Source organism: Hyposmocoma kahamanoa, unplaced genomic scaffold (assembly GCF_003589595.1).
Source record: "Hyposmocoma kahamanoa isolate Upper Pololo Valley unplaced genomic scaffold, ASM358959v1 95, whole genome shotgun sequence".
Classification (NCBI taxonomy): domain Eukaryota; kingdom Metazoa; phylum Arthropoda; class Insecta; order Lepidoptera; family Cosmopterigidae; genus Hyposmocoma; species Hyposmocoma kahamanoa.
Window position 1 is genome coordinate 7,354,776 of NW_020654972.1, and position 18,231 is coordinate 7,373,006.

At 35.6% G+C, this 18,231-nt stretch overlaps 1 protein-coding gene across 1 annotated transcript in view; it reads right to left on the reverse strand.

The window, feature by feature from the left end:
* LOC113238316 (serine/threonine-protein kinase SIK2) overlaps positions 1 to 18,231 on the reverse strand; it is a 135,571-nt gene that overhangs the window by 65,359 nt on the left and 51,981 nt on the right. Inside the window, exon 2 of the mRNA XM_026475154.1 lies at positions 8,676 to 8,739. Coding sequence (XP_026330939.1) covers positions 8,676 to 8,739 — 64 coding nt within the window. The remainder of the gene's footprint in view (positions 1 to 8,675; positions 8,740 to 18,231) is intronic.

Sequence of the window (18,231 nt, forward strand, 5' to 3'; positions counted from 1 at the left end):
TATTATCTACTTAAACCCTTTACTTAAAACACAATTCATTATTTGTCGTGAAGGATGTTGAATAGTTGTCAAAAGAGATTACTTTTCAGCCGCCCATCGTCATTTCAGGAGTCGAGTTATCCCATCGAGTATATATACTCGATGAGTTATACGGACCTTTCTCAACTTGTACGGCTGTCGAAGTTCATGATTAAATGGGTAATTTTCAGGTTAGTTTTCTCTACCTGATTTCGGTGGCTGTTGTTGTTTAAGTGCTCCAGTATACTATCGGTAAAATGTCAAATTATTATTTGATTATAATATATTTATCAGGTTAGTACATTCGAATATTAAATAAACTAAAATGTTACTGTTATGATCATCTGTTCAGATGTTTAAAGATTGTGTAATTCAATTTTATTCAACGTCAGGGTGTTTCAACACCATGACATTCAATTATTTTTCGTTAAATTACTCCATTATTTTGTTATAATTATTAAATAAAGATCGAACACTTAAAAAAAAATCTTTTCGATCCGGCTGGCTTCGAACCAACGTCTCCTAGCAAACTGTGCCAGACGCTATGCCCTACTAAGCCACGGAACCAACCAACAGACGTCATGAATCTTTCCACATGCTTGTTGCAGAGCTTTGTTTTGGTTTTTAACGACTTTTTTGCCGTAGCGCCATCTGTGAGAAATGAAAGTTTTGTTTAAAGGTTATCATATTATATAAGATCAGCTTAGTGTGGGAATCTCAGTCATAAAATGGATATTTATTTTACTGCCGATTGACTTGAAATTGGTTCTTATTCCCAGTCGTCACCACTGGCTTGGTTCCCACTGGCGACAAATCCATTCCATTTCTCGCCAGTCACAACAACAGATCTTTTTATCGCATTTATCACCACCTGGTAACATATGGGTTTTTTTCCCATTTGTCGCCAGTGGGAACAAAGCCAGTGGTGACGACTTGGAATAAGCAGGAAATTTGGTATATACGAAAATCCGATGACATTACAATAATGTGGTAACCTTAAGTGTCTGGAAACTACTCAACTCTTCAACTACTTGCAGTAAAACCATCTTTGAGCTCTTTAAATTGGTTACGACAAGTTGTTGGTTTACAGATGTTGATCTTATTGCATTATTAAGCGACTTCAAAAAAGGGAGAGGTTCTTAATTTGACTGTACGAGTATGTTTATTTGCATGTATGTTATGCGATAACTCTAATTTGTGAACCGATTTTGAAGATTCTTTTTTTTGTGTGTCAAGATAACCACATTTTTTTTTATTAAAAGTAAGTGCGTATTTGACCTCCATCTCACCTGATGGAAAGTGATGATGAGATCAACGATGTAGCATGCACACCTAAATAATGCCTATTCACTCTCGCCTTGAAAAGGTCCAAGTTACAGCGTTCGGGGAATACGTTCGCACGCAGGGAATTCCACTCTCTAGCCGCTCGCCATATAAATGTGGAAGCGACACGCTTCGTACGAATCCTGGGAATATCCACAACATAGGGGTGGAATCCCACCCCACGTCTAGTCCCCCGATAATGGAAAGGGGAAGGTGGAATCAAATTATGCAATTCCATCGCACACTCTCCGTGATATATCCTGCATGTAAGGCAACTGTACGGCGTTGTTCAAGGCTCTGCAGCTTCGCTTCAACTAATTCCGAGTCACCCATAAGCCTTTTGGCACGCTTGTCGATTGAATCCAAGGTTGCCTGTTGGTATTTAGCAGAGCCATCCCAAGTGACAGCAATGCTTCACCACTCCACTCCTCCCAGCACTATTACACCCAAACTCACGATAGATATAAATGTAGGCCATACAAATACTTCTCCCGGCCCTGGAATCGCACCTGGGATCTACGTGGCAGCCCAGCATGGGAACCGTTCGGCCAAAGAGGCAGTTGGCCGTCGTAGTAGGGAAAGTACTCTCCGATTGTTGCCTAGGGTGTGCCATATGCACTAGGAACATGTTTGGTAGATCATTGCAGAGAGACTCGTTTCGCGCATTCCACAAAAAGAGTAGAAAAAAAAGTAAAAATTAAAATTAAAATAAAATAAAAATAATAAAAAAAACAAAAAGTAAAAAAGTTGAAAAATCAGTAAAAATAAACTATGTAAAAATACGTAACCGAAGTTTTCACTCTAATGCGATGTTATGTAGAATACGTAAGTCAGCGGTGTATTACAAAGTTTCCTCATCTATAAACAAATATGCTTAGTCCTGCTGTTGTGATGGCTCTCATAATATTTTCATAGAATTTAAAATGAAAATCATGAAAAGAATTGTGTTATCGTCAGTTGGGCTCCGGGAGCGAATGTAGTCAGCTGTGCGCGAAATTGTGTCCCACCCTCAAACAGAACCCTTCACCCCCCACCCAGTGACGTCACAGCCGGGGTGCTGACGTCATGGACAAAGCGGTCGCAGTCGTACGGACGCCCTTAATCGATTTGGAGGTTACGCTTTTCGTGACTGAAAGCATTTGGAGATTTATGAGTCCAACCTTATTAGGTCTGCGACGTGTGTAGGGCATTTAACTTAACGCATTCTGATAGAGATCATTTTTACGTAAAATATCATAATAGACAATATCAACATCAAACTTTATATAAATAAATAAATATACTCATCAAGTGTCTAGTGAACAAGAACGTTTTTGCCTATGAATGTAAATCAGGTTTTTTATCCATTGGTTTTTTTATCATTGGTCAATTTCATAATTTACTTACGTAAATAATTTATTATTGAGGCTTTTTGTGAAATAACTCCACTAGTTTTGTTGTGATTATTAATACAAAGGTAGGACACAGAACATTTTTTTCAAATTAATAATAAAAAAAAATATTTTCATACAAAATGAATAACATTTTATTAAATTTGACCAACTCCTGTCCCGATTATTTTCTTCCAAAACAATAAAATAATTATTTTAAAAGACTGAGTCTATAAGCATTAAAAAAAATAGTAAATTTTATTCATTTTGTACGAAAAATCATTTTATTAAATTTGACCAATTTCTGCCGTCCCGATTTTTTTCTCATACAAAGAAATCAAACTTATAAGAAACTACATAAGTCTATTGGCATTAAAAAAAAATTGGCAATTTTATTAATTTTGCATGAAAAATATTTAATGACAGATGACCAACTTCTGCTCTCCCGATTTTTTTTTCTTATACAATGAAATCAAACTTATAAGAAATTAAGTCTATGCACACCTAAATAATGCCTATCCACTCTCGTCAGGTCCAAGGTATAACGTTCAGAGAACAAGTCTGCAGGCAGGGAATTCCACTCCATAGCCGTTCGCTACATAAATGTGGAAGCGTAACGCTTCGTGCGAATCCTTGGTATCTTGGAACCTTGTCGTTGTTAAAGAAATATTTTATTTCTTCTTCTTTCTTTCTTATAATAAATTAAACTAATTTTACGTAAATTCACACACTTCAATATGAACATAAGACCTTGATAAAAAGACACTCTACATGAGAAGTACTATAACGAAAATACATTATCCTGAAAAATTTACCTAATCCTTGTTACGACACTTAAGAGAGGAACGACATGTAAATTAGGCGCCAATGGATATTACTAGGCCATATACATTATACATCGAGTTTTAGAGAAAGCCGATCGGCTCATTTCGGCTTTGTGCGTCTGTGACAGAGCGTCGTCTCGGTCAATCGTACCTTTTATATTTTGTCGCTAAGAGTGGATACACATGGCGACTTTTAGCAGCGACTGCATCGATGCAAACGCGCGACTGATTACATACAGTCGCTTATTTTGAATAATTATATACGAAAAATCTGTTTTATTTTGTTTTGTTAATTGTAAATTAAAAAGTGAAATTAATAAATACACAAATTAGTTAATTAATTTAAAACGTGTATCGCGTTTGCATCGCGGTTGTATCACGTTTGCATCGCGGTTGCATCGCGTTTGCATCGCGCTTGCTTAAAGTCGCGCGCGTAAGGGCGCGTTCAAATTAGCCGTTGTTAGACGCGCTGCGCTGCTGCTGCTAATAGGTATCTCGCGCTGAATATCACTTTTATCATATGTAATATCGCGGTGAATAATCACTTTTCATACAATTTCTAGAAGCGCTGCAATGTCTAGAAGGTGTTCTACAAAACCGATGGTTGATTATGGCCGATAGTGTCCATCTAAAATTCGATGTTCAATACTTACAGCCCAGCTTTCTACTTAAGGTGGATTATCGGTTAGAAAACTTTGATTATGAAATTGTTTATACTACTAACTTTTTAGGCGTTGAATATCTTTGCCTACGTAATATCCTGCCTACGTCGATATGAAAAAAAGCACAAATGACATTTTTTATAAGATTAAGTTTATACTACATTTAATATAGGTTTGTGCTACACTTAAAATAAAACAACATATAAGCTAAAATGTTATATTTAATTTATATAGTCCAAAACAAACATAATAAACATACATATAGAGGTGAGCGTTTAAACGAAAAGCACTTAAAAAAAGTCTGCTTTCATTTTTACAACGTGCCTAAGTTTCAAATAGCGCCAACTATGTTTTCTAAACAAATTAATTGAACATAACGTTGCAAGCTTTTTTGTACATAAAGTCTATGCGCTTAGTCGTTTTTCTAAACGACTTTTTAAGCGTCAAACTAAAAAGCGCATAAGTGAAAAGCGCTTTTACAAGCACGCTTTTTAAACGTACGTTTTAACGTTAATAAAATAAGCAGTTTTTTTCCATTTCAACGGTTAACAACTACAAAAGTAAAACAACTGTTTTTGAACGCTTTTAAACGCCAGTTAACAAAATGTTAATATAATAATGTTGTCATAAACAAAAATATAACTCGTTTTTTTTACAAAAAAGCTTACTTATCTTAAAACCTTTAGTGGTCTACTCTTGCGTTTCGCTATCAACGTTGCAAGCTTTTTCAACATAAAAGTCTATGCGCTTAAACGTTTTCTAAACGATTTTGTTAGCTTTAAACTAAAAAGCATTTAAAAAAGCACGCTTTTTTAAAAACGTATAACGTTTAAACGTTTAAAAAAATAAGCAGTTTTTCCCATCTCTACATACATATGTCACATTATATGTGTCTTTCCGCGGTGGAATCCAATAAACAGATTCATGTGTGTATCAAAAACGATTCAGTTACAACCCGGTATATGATGCCATTGAAAAATGCATGAAAAATATTAGACTATAATGAGTTAACTTACTTATTTTATGAAAATTCACACATGTATAAGGATTTGCATCTTCTGTACATAATTTGTTTTATATTTCCAAGTGACGATGACGGGATAAACAAGTCGTGCGGCTGGTGCCAGTGGCGCCCAGAATTTTAAATCGTATTGATATGACATATAAGATAAGATATGAGATACGGGACACTGTCACTGCGTCCGTCACGCTGGAACATAAGTTGAAAAGTCCCACGTGCCTGTAATATCACCAGCACCCTTCAAAATTGAAATAATAAATAATAAATGTAATACGTTCACATTACTGCTTGACTTCCTTGCTGACTTTATGTAATGTAATTAAAGTTCAAATTACCTTAAAAAATTCTTAAAACTCATTCACTATTGACGCAAAGAAAGTTATATAATAATATAATAAGTAATAAAAAAATTTGACGGTTCACGAGTTAAGGCTAAGTTTGTTTATAACCTAATATACTCCATACCACACTAATATACTCGGAACCAAATAATCGGATAGCGGGTCAGGTATCTTAGGGCAGCGACTGTATCGTCTTTCAAAGCTATGTAAGATCGTGCTTAGTTACGATAAAAATGCCAGTAAAACGTTGCAACGCGACCGTAAGTCTTTAATGACGTCACAGTACTTTCTTCGAGAAAGATTAATAATAAATTTCTGTTAGGCACATTGACCTACCAACAAATGGACGTCGGGTCTAATACAAAATACACCAAAAAATGTCCGAAGTAAACCTATACAACCGTAGTGACATGGAACGAAATATAAAAAACTAAAACATTGAAATGAAGACGGTATGCGATTTTAACGCCCTATAGGTGCGGACACTTTTTAGCGCGACCCCGACGTCCATTTATTGGTAGGTCTATGGTTAGGCAGTTTATTACGCAGACAGCTGTTCTAAAAGTAAATTCACTTCCTATAAGGTTCTTTTAAAAAAGACTCTAGATATACTGTCTTTATTTTCTTACTCATAAAATAAACATCTGTTCAAATAAAACGTCCTCGGTTGAAACTAGGACGAAAAGTAACATAGGCAAAAATATATGACACAGGCGCCATTTTCTTTTCAAAGAAAGTAACCTACATGACTGAAATACTTTCCGGGCGGAGCCAAAAAATTAAGAAGTTACCTTTAATATACACAGTGACTTGCGACACTTAATGTTTGACCCGTGAAAACGCAAATAAAAACATTAAATTATAGAAAGTTCGGATGAGGAAAGAGCTCAACTTAAGTAGTTATAAACTGGAACATTTTTTATTCAATGCAGACATATGTACATACGTATTCGCGGAAATTGTTTGTCCACATAATTGGGTATGGGTACAAAGAAAAAATCTTCCTTTCGGAAATGGAATTTTGTAAGAACGTACCTATTTACAATTGAAGTCGAACTGAGTTCCCAAACCTTTTTACCATACTATACACAGGAGCATACGCAAAAATCACACAAACATGTATTGGTGTTTATAAATAAATTATCTGACTTTATGACTACCCCATTAACTTCGGAACATTAGCATTAGCTATATAGTATAAGGCACATTGCATATAAAAAACCTACTATTCTCGTATAGCAGTACGTATTTTATGCTTTTTTTTATGTACTTTTTTTTTTGGGAACTACCACTGTGCCCGTCACCCTGAGATATTTCCCTGGACGAACTTTTTCACAAGGAGTTCTACTGCTACTTACGTCTACTTATTATTTATTTATTTATTTATAAAGCATTGGCTTCAGAGCCATCAGCTTGATGGTAACAAATAATCAAGAAACGCGCAACGTAATATACATAATGTAAAAATTAATTCGTGTAAAAAATGTAACTATTAAAACCCGCCCACAATTTGACCATGCTTACGTTTACTATAACGTCAAAATTGCCATTTTATACAAAATAGTTACCGATTTGTATCGTGTGCGATCTATATAAAACAATTAAAATGGTCACACTGAGGGGCTTTCGGTCCTGTTTCTGGTGTAAACAATTTTTTTTAAATGCTCATACCAGCTATATTGTACATGTAACAAACTTAATAATTCATAATTAATTTTTAACTGAATACAATCGCTAAACCGCCAAAATCGCGAAAATCCTTATTAAAATTTTCTCTTTAATTCCATTAATTCAAAATGGACGACCACACATACAGCCTTGTCAATAGTCATTCAAATACATTCTAAAATGGTTTTTCACACCCATTCGTAATGTCTTTAAATGGCATTTGCAACAGCTACAGGGTGTCGTCCAACCAATAAATTATAAATAAAAAATTTCTATTGCGTGTTATCAGGCCGGGAGCTCGAGTGACGAGGGTCCTTTCTGTCACCGACAGGTTATTAATTATAAAAGCTTGTCTTAAAAAGAGACTGGAATAGCTCAGTAAAGGTGTGCCTTGTGATATACGTAGTACAAACACCGGTTCGATTCCCAAAAAGAGTCTAAACAGCACTATAGAAGAATATTGCTACATAGGTAATTTCACAGAACCCTTTGAATAGTGAAGGCGGAAAACGGTACCACGTGCACATCGCGTGCAGAAGGTACCATTTTCCTTTATACGTCACACAAAACATAATATTATATACAATACAAACGCGTATTTCGCATGCGTAAGTTTGCTACGGGTGGAGCTCGAGAAAATGTGGCAAGCTTTTAAGCTAAGAACGTCTAAAATGATACATTACGTCGTTACGTCAGAATGCAAACTGAAGAAAAAACTTTTCACAAGTATGAGTTGTTTGTGTATATATACACACATCATAAAAATAAAATACAATTACCTTGTACACGAAAAAGGCAACTTTCAGGAGATGGCTTTTGAAGTTTTGTGAAAATAAATTTACATTTGAAAAAACGAGATTTTAATTTATTGATAGTATTGGTTTCAACGTACCTACCAAATATTGTTAATTGAAATATGGTAATTTCACAGAAGACTGAGATAACATTGTTAAAATTGTACGTTTAATATTATTAATACAAACACCGAACAAACATAAAGAAAAATTCCTTCGATCCGGTTGGATTCGAAAATTCGGCTTTTTGCCAGACCTTGGCAAAACCGCCTTCCGAACGGAGCTACGGAACGAATCAGCAAACCGAACTAATGTCTCTGTGTGCTTGTTGCTGATCTTTTTTTAGATTTAAATTCGTTCAACATTTTTTTTATATAATAAAGATTCCATTGCTTTATTTATAGCTATAAAAGTTTGTGTATGTGCTGCTAGTACCTACAACGTTCGATACAACCACGCACAAGTTTAATTACTGCGTAAAAAATAAATAACACTAAGTATATTTGAAATACTTATAGACTTTTTGTTCTTATCGTAAGCACGGCAGATTGGAAAACAAAGAAAACGTATCTGGTTTTAGTACAAATTCTAACTTTAAAATTGTTATATATGTTATACATATATACTCTGCCTTGATTGTATAAAATGACTTACCGAAAATTTCTCCCTTACTCGCGTATTCAGATACTATGTAGATCATGTTTTTCGTCTCCATGACCTGCAAAAAAGATTGATATCGTTAGCGCTGGAAAATTACAATGTGCCACACAATGAAAAACAAATTTTATACAATATATAGGGTGCAAGAATAAAATGTAGTACGGGTTCGATGAAAGAATACCAAAAATACACGAAAGAAATCGTAGATTTGTATCTTACTAAATCTATGAAAGAAACTTTTTAATACAAGCGTTAGGCGTTTTGCTAACGCGCGCTTACAATTCGTTTAATATGGCCACATCTGCAAAATGACAACTATTTAGGAGAGAGAGGATCCAAGAACGTGGAGAGTTATAAAATTTCACGTATACATAATTATTATATATAAGACTTTCATGTCAAAAAAGCACTTTTGACATAATATGATCAAATCTGGCTTTATTAATAAAATGAATAAAATGTTTCTTTATTTATGTATACACCCATGAATAAATTTAACATTACTTATTACATTACATAGCAATTAAATTTAATTTTATAAACGGAAAATATATATTAATAAAGTAAATAATATATTAATGAAGTAAATAATTAAGAATTAAATTAAATTGAATATTTTATTATGCCATGAATTTTATTCTTAAGCACAACACATGCTGACACGTGACACGTGTTTTAAAGGAACCACCACACTTATTAATGGATTGACTTCAGCCGGTCAGAATGTATCTTATGGGTATGCAAAAAGATCAAAACGACGTTGCGTATTCCGCTTCCGGAACGCAAACGCAAAACGTACAACTTCGTTTTCGCTTTTATTACAGACGTAAAGTTTTTTCAAACTTATTCCATCTATCTCTATCATCTCTATATGGATTTTAAAATATAACAGACCAAGTTACTCACGCATTTATTATAACATTACTTTGGTTTTATAAAGTTTATAAAAGAAAACAATTCAAAAATTGTGTAGCTATTTTTGCGTCATAACAACGTCAGTACCTACTCGTAAAGTAAATATTCGTATAATAAGGAATACATTTGCCTTACGATATTAAAATATTACGACACTTTGTAACACAATAAATATTTATTTTACAATATCAACACGGAACGATGCGTAGAAATTGAATGAAGATAACAACTCTTTATTTGTTGAGCATTGGCTAAAACTCCATAAGGTAACAAAGAATATATTACATTTTCAGTTCTTAAAAACAAAACGTCGCCATTTTGTTTGTTTTCGTTATTTTTTTTATGACACCAAGTGACTGGACGAAAAAGTCGTGCCCCTGGTGGTAAGCGACACGCCTGTCCACAACAGTTGCAGTCCTACTCAGAGCTTGCAATCGCAAAGATCTAAGGACCACAGACACTGCGCCCGTCACCCTGACACACAAGTTGAAAAATCACGCGTGCCCGTAATTTTACCAGCCCCCTTACCCTTTAAAACCGAAATGCAGTAATGTTCATATTACTTCAGTGGCAGAAATAGGTAAGGTGTCAGTAGTACCCTGGTCGAGCTCTTTCACATGGAGCTCCACTGCTGCTAAATCAAAGGAGGAAACAAAACAAGAGCATTGCAAACACTATTCACATCGACGGCGTTAGTTTATTTGTTAACTCTAGAATGTACAAACACTTTCCAGAAAAACGTGTTTGTTTTCTACCACATAGTTAACGACCATCAATCAGTTGAGATTATGGCAAATGGTTGTAGAGCAGTGTACATCAATTTAAAATGCGCGTTTTTTGCACTGGTAATCAAATTACTTCCATGAGGCTAAAACATGGTAACTTGAACTTCAAAACATGAATGATAAATGTATGCATCTAACAAAAAAACATTATATTAAAAATAAATTTATAAATTGATTTTAGTTTTTCTAAAGTTTTAAAACTCGTGGTCCGTAGTTTAAACGATGTTTACGATTTTAAAGTTTGGCGTTGCTTAAACGTGATGAAACAATGTAATTATTGGTATTTGCACTCCTACCTATTATCCGGATGTTACAACCCGATTGCATTGAATTAAATGGATTGTTTGTTAAATACAATAAATTATCCTTTACCTTCTTATACATATTGTAATATTTATTTTGCTGAATATCATCTTGTTTTTACTACCACGCTATTAATTTTTTTAATGAAAATATTCCATTAGTTTGATGTTATTATTGATACAGAGAGCGCAAAAACACAAACAAAAATTCCTTCAAATTGCGCTCTAGACTTTGCAATGGCAAGGAAAGAGTGGAAAGAAGTCGGGAGTTTATTAGCTTACCTTTAATACATGTAACAGTGTATTTATAATGTATATAGATCAAACACGGCGTAACTTTACAACTATATATAAAGGTGTGTTTCTTGAAACAAATCATATTTTACCACATTTCCATTCTTAAGAAATCTTACAGTTTTGCGGAAAAGGGCTACGACTGAGGCCATATATACGCAACGGAAATGCGTTCAGCGGGGCGTTGAAGGTTTGCGCATACACTGTAAATCTTGTAAATCTTGAACGCACCACACAACGTTCCGAAATTGCGGCCTGAGTGTTTCAGAACGAACAGTTGGAAATAATTAGATACATCAATACCCCGGGGATGTATAATAAATTAACAATTTTTTTTTAACGCACACACTCGACATAGCCCCGCACTAGGGAAACCCTGTGTCGCGGGTGCCATGGACACACATAGACAACCACAAATTACACCCAAACTCACGAGAGAAATAAATGTAGGCCATACAAATATTTCTCCCGGCCCGGGAATCGAACTTCTGCGTGGCAGTCCGGCATGGTAACCGTTCGGCCACGGAGGCAATTGAATGTTCATCGCAATTATTGCGGGTATTTTCAAATTTTAAGGTAATAGTGGGGAATAAACATGACCTATCCGTTTTAAGCGAGCTGAGTTCATTTTTCAGCCGAGAGTCGTACAATCAACAACGTAGAGCCGAACCACGTGTCCGGTTGTATTTTTGGTGGTGATATCTGTGACTTTACTTGCGCTTCAGTTATTTTTATAATTCTTAACGTTATGGGGAGGAAGGGTGCGCGAATGCTCGCGTACTCCGCGGAAAATTTAGGCTCGTATCTGGCTACGTTACACAATTGACCATAAAGTTTATTATGCTATGTACAACATCGTTACTAAAATTCGCTTCGATTCCGTTCTGCCGCAATATAAATTGAGCATATAGTAAACGTGTTCTATTTAGTTCAGTAGATATATAAAAAAATCATTGGTATATGTAAAGTACCTATGAATATAGCGGTTTTCTTGTAACATTTCCAGGTAAGTTTGTTTTTTTTCTATAAAGAAAATTTTTAGAAATCGTGCTTCCACACCATATACATAGTAATCATATCCTAAGTTTTGCTATATATTTTCTCCAAAGCGATTGATTCAACACTTCACTGTTATGCGAAATCAACTAAAACAATCTCAGGTAGTATAGACACTTTAGCCCACTGTACATAAATCATTGTAAAATTTTAAAAAACTTAACATCACTTTTATTCAGACATTAGGGTTTTATAATACCTGAATAATTTCCGAAATTAATATTGATGGGTAAACTTGTAGTAACTTTGAACAATCATTAGGGAAATAAATGACTATTTTTTACGTCCCAAATTCTCTTCTCGGTTAATAATGTGGGCGCTAGATGAAGAGGCCCCGGTTCACTAATTCGAGGAAAGGAATTTTTCTTAATTGGCACTGGTATAATTGGTAATTAATAATGTGCCAGACAACCAGACCAATTGTGCGATCTCAAACTACGGAATTCCCTGTACTATGAGTACCAGAGCAACGGAATTCACTCTGGAGCACTTTCCAGAAACCCCAGACCAGAACCAATTTAGAAAAGTTCATTTCCTAATGTGGTCCTCCTGGGAATCGAACATCGAACCTCCTCATCCAACGGACAGTATAATCCGTAACTCCGAGATCATCAAACCGTGGTTATAAACAAGGCATTATTATAACTGTAAATAACAATAACACAGTTCTAGACAACCACACCAATTGAATCAAATAATCTCCTAATAAATCAAACTTGGAATTTCCCCATGTTATGAGCAAAGGAATCCTTCCAAGACTTTACCGAGATCACCCAGACCAGAACCAATTAAAAAAGTTATTTCCCCAAATTGATCCTATAGGAAATCGAACGCGAGACCTCCTGATCTAGCTATGTCTCCCCACCAAGGTCATTAATTATAAAAGGTTTGTACGGAACTTTTAGTACACTCGCACTTAGCGGAATCTTATATCATCATTTTAAGTTCAATGCTTTTTTTCTAACAAAAGATTAATCAATTTAAAGGAAGTTAATTCATTAAAGAGTTGCGCCGCAGACTCCAAGTCAACGTGTACTTAACAGTTTGTTAGAAATTTTCATCAGGCCGCGTTCACATTACGTCGTGATGACAGATAGTCGTGCAGTTTAAAGTGTCGTGATTTTTTTTTAATAATACTAAGATGATAAGAGATTATGATACCAAGTAATAGGACGAACAAGTCGTGTTCCTGGTGGTAAGCGACACGCCTGTCCGTAACAGTTGCAGTGCAACTCAGAGCTTTAAATCACAATTATCTGACGGGCACTGCCACTGCGAAGACACCCTGAGACATAAGTTGACAAGTCCCATGTGCCTGTAATTTCAACAGCGCCCTTGCCTTTCAAAACCCAATCGTTCACGACTTTTTGACGTTACGACGACAGTCTGTCATGGCAATGGGAAAAGCTAGAGCGACAGTCGTCCGATGATAAACAAAACGTCGCGGTAAAAATGTGGCGACAGGTAATGGCAGCTTCATACGGTTCTGTCGTGCAAACGACAAGGCGGTTGCCGTGAACCGATAAATTGTCGTCACGATCTAGTGGGAACAGCTAGACGTGACAGTTGTACAATGAAATAAACGTCCACGACACAGCCACGACTGATAGTCGTGATATGGGAACAGGTTAGACGCGACAGTCGTCCAACGATGAATAAAACGTTACGACGTAATAGGACCGCGCCCTTACTGCTAAAAGATTAAGTAAAGACTCTTCTTTCTACTTAACTAGTCGTTACTTTATCAACTATACAAGGTGAAAATAAAAAAGTTTGATTTTTCCATCGGATATTTTTCTTTATATCTTTATATAACGTCCGCTCTACTCATTGCCGTTGTGAAATTTTTATTGTACCTAAGCTCTTACTCAGCTCTAAAATGTGAATATTTTCCGGTGAACTAACACATTTATCGAACAGTACCTTACAGAAGTTTTACCTTATGTGCAAAGCGCATAGTATTCCATTTTTCGGTTCCTTCTCACTTCTCAATCGTTTTCTCACTTCTGGGGATCGTCACTCAATTTTATCCAGCCGATCATCCGTCTCCATCGGTTGCGCTCAGTCGCCTGGTGAAGTTGCGGTGCTGACAGGTAGTTCCAGTTGTTCAAAGATCTAATCTGGCCATTGATTCGGAGTCCTGCCTCTATATATCTTTCCCACAATCTTTTTAGTAGCAGTAGAGCTCCCTGTGAATGTGTTCGTCCAGGGAAGTACTGCCACCATAACTATTTCTGTGCCGCCTTTTTGAAGGAAAAGGGTGCTGATGGAATTACAGGCACATGGGACTTGTCAACTTATGTCTCAAGGTAACGGGCGCAGTGGCAGTGCCCATCAAATCTTTGCTATTTAAAAATCTGAGCAGCACTGCAACTGCTATGGACAGGCGTGTCGTTTACCACCGGCACACGACTTGTACCAACTTATACCATTAAAAAACCTTCCCTTTGCAGTTTAATAAAGTGACACTCTGTATAACTTAAATTGTGGTTTCATTTACGTGAACGAAATAGTGTCTAAAAACCACTTAACTAACTAACGAACTATCTCAAATGTTCATATGCTGTTAGAAATGTTGAATAGGAAACATTGTGTATTTGTTATTCGTTTCTATTATAAGGCCACGCCCGTGACCTGACCGCCGATTTAAAAATGTAAACCGCAGTATAAATATCCGGGGAACTGACTCACTGTGTTGTCTGCCCCATTGGCACGGTTAAGGCCCGTCTACATGGTCAAGCTTCACCGCGAGAAACCTTGTGCAAGCGGAGCTCGCACTTTATATGAAGCACTTATTTATTTGTAAAGTTACTTACTTCGAGCAAGTTTTCAGTTTCTCTTACCAACTTCATTTGTGTAATTTTACTCGCGGTAAAGCTCGACCATGTAGACGGGCCGTAAGCCTCACGTCAATCACATCACCCCAATTTATAGTCGGAGTGTCGCATAATGAAATATTTGTTCTCTAATTTATAGTGCGGTTGATCTGGTAGACGACAAATGAAACGAAAGCTGTCATTTTGGTTATACGGTGCCAGCAATAGACGGTTTAGATTCGTGAGAAATATGCGCCACGCCGTCTTCAGTGATCGACTAATTTCGTTTGTAAAATTGTTACACCTCATAATCTTTACGTGTACAAAAACTAACAAAAAAGTCACAGGTCCCATAAAAGTATAAGCAATTAATCAAGTGGAAACTATTTCGTCTCGTATCCACAAAAAAACTAATGTAAAGTCAACAAGTGCACATCAAGCTGTATAGATTGACACACTTTTATTCGAATATCGCCTCCAGTGCCACGGAACTAGATCCATCAATGTATAGCTTGATGTGCCGATCTGTACTTCTGAAAATTTTTAACCGACTTCAAAAAGGGAGGTTTTCAATTCGACTATAATTTTTCTTTGTTTTTTTTTTCTTTCTTTCGCGATTACTCTGACATTTGTGACCCGATTTGGATGATTCTTTTTTGTTAGAAAGGGAGTATCTCATTAATGGTCCCATTCAAATCTGAAGGAAATATTCTACCTGAAATGGTGGCAAATTCGAGGGTGAATCCGGTCTATTGGATTTCACCCACTTTCCGTTAAGCGATTTAAATAAAACTTGGCAAATAGAGGTAATTCAACAAACTTTTGAGGTCTTTTTTTTCTTTTCCTATTGGGGTTAGACATCCACTTGCTACGGACCTGGCAAACTTTCACAAAACACACCAAATCTTTTCACACATACAGTACCTGGTTAAAGGTACTCTTGTTATCCAAGTTACAATTACACAAAACATATAAATTGATATTTATGTGCAAATATATTATTCAGGTTCAACACGACGTTAATAATATAACAAACTTAATACATTGCTATATGTAAAACCAGTTATGCTTACACGAAATGCCAATCGGAGAGAATCAATAACTAGTTATACGAAGTTCGTTAGGAAAAGTTTATGTATATATATTTCTGTATACAGTAACTATTATTATCAAATAATAAATAACGATATTTTAGTATTATACCTATATAAAAGAAAATAAAAACTAAGAACGCAATAAAACGGTATCTAAGTAGCAGTAGAGCCTCTTGTGAAAGAGTTCGTCGTTCGTTACCTATTTCTGCCGCCAAGCAATAGTGTGAACATTACCGCATTCGGGTTTCGAAGAGTAAGGAAGCTGGCGAAATTACAGGCACATGGAACTTGTCAACTTGTTTCAGGGTATCGGGCGTTGTGGCAGTGCCCCTAAGATCTTTATGATTTAAAGCTCTTAGTGGTACTGCAACTGTTAGGGACAGGCGTGTCGCTTACCATCAGGCGCACGACTTGTTCGTCCCGCCACTTAGATTTTATAAAAAAGTCTCACTTTCGAAGAATACAAAACCGGCGATGTGACATGCACACATGTGCACAAAACATAGTAGGGATAAATAAATAACAAACAACAACAACGCACACACTCAACATAGCCCTGCACTAGGGAAACCCTGTATTGCGGGTGCCATGGACATACACATAGACAACCACAAATTACACCCAAACTCACGAGAGAAGTAAATGTAGGCCATACAAATATTTCTCCCGGCCCGGGAATCGAACCTGGGACCTCTACGTGCCAGTCCGGCATGGTAACCGTTCGGCCACAGAGGCAGTTCATATTTTAATTTATAATACATATAATATAACAATATTTTAATTTATGATCTGTACCAAACACGTATGTTCAGTTCAGCAAATTGTTCATTGTGTCTCTTGAGATTGGTAATGCACTGAAGTACCATAATGTTATAAGTAAACATTTTTAAATTTAGTACGTTGTAATGATGTAGTTCATTCTCAAAATAAATATTTTACATCGTAATTTTTTTATATTTGTATATATAAATAAACTTACAATTACTAAATAAGACATTGTGTTTACTATATTTTACACCACACTTGTTATCTTCATCCTGAAAAATCATGTACGTGGAATTCACTCAAGGCGACGTTAAGTATTTTCATTATGAAAAGTTTATGTACAATATGAATCTTACTTAGATGTCCAAAATGTAAACAAAGAAATGTCATTGTCAAAGTGTAAATGCATGCAAAATCTTCTTTTTGAACGGAATTGAATACAATTTGAATTATCTATTTAAAAATATTAACAATAAACAAAAACTTTAATAACGACACATAATAATTTAACAAACGCACGACGGAGACGAGAAAACATTCGAGTTCGGGAAAAAAACACAAATGACATCTATGTATGACACAACAATATGGCGGCCCAAAAAAATATTTTAGATCCCGACTGTGTTATCAGTGTCAGAAAGTGATTAACATAAGCTTATATTATAATTATTGTATTAAATGAACTAAAAATATATATTGCAAAATGTAAATTATTCCGTGTTTTATCAGATTATGGATAGCAAAAGAGTCCTAAACATTTATTATCGTCAAAAATGAGAAACTCCTTTGTTTACATTTTGGATAAATAATTACGTTTCGTCATACTATAGATACATTTCTGTATACCGTAACTATGATATTAATTGGTTGTAGGCAAGTCGTAATATTCCATTTGTCAAATACAATGGACTTACAGATATAACAACCTCATATTCTCGGACTAACGCTGGATTAAGTGGATCAAATTGGGTCCCCGCAGCAGGGTGCCCCAAAAGCTGGCAACGTTTATATGACATTGAAATATAGAATTTAATTTTTTTTATTTACATGTTACGCCCAAATTTAAGGGCGTAACATGTAAATTTTATTTTTTTGGTTAGGTTAGGTAGAGACTATAGCACGATCCTTACAAACCTCTCTTGCTTCACTTACATTCATCAATTTTTTCATACATTCTGCATGCATACATGCCCCTTTATTCTTCTCACCACTCCAGCCTTTTAAAAACACTCTCAATTTGTGGCCATCCTCTTTCAATTATTCCTTCCACATTAGCTTTATATATTTCTTTCGTGAATCTACATTCATTTATCCGCTCTATGTGCTCAAACCACTTATTCACACCCTTTTCTATTTTTGTCGCTACAAAAAAACTACAATGCTACATCCAATTTGAAACCACACTGCTCACGGAACACAGTATTCTCCACTTTTCTCACACAGCCGCACATCACATGTTCTTCTGAGAGATCTCATTTTAACTGCATTCCTCCACTCTCAAGCTTCTGCCGTACCCAACACTC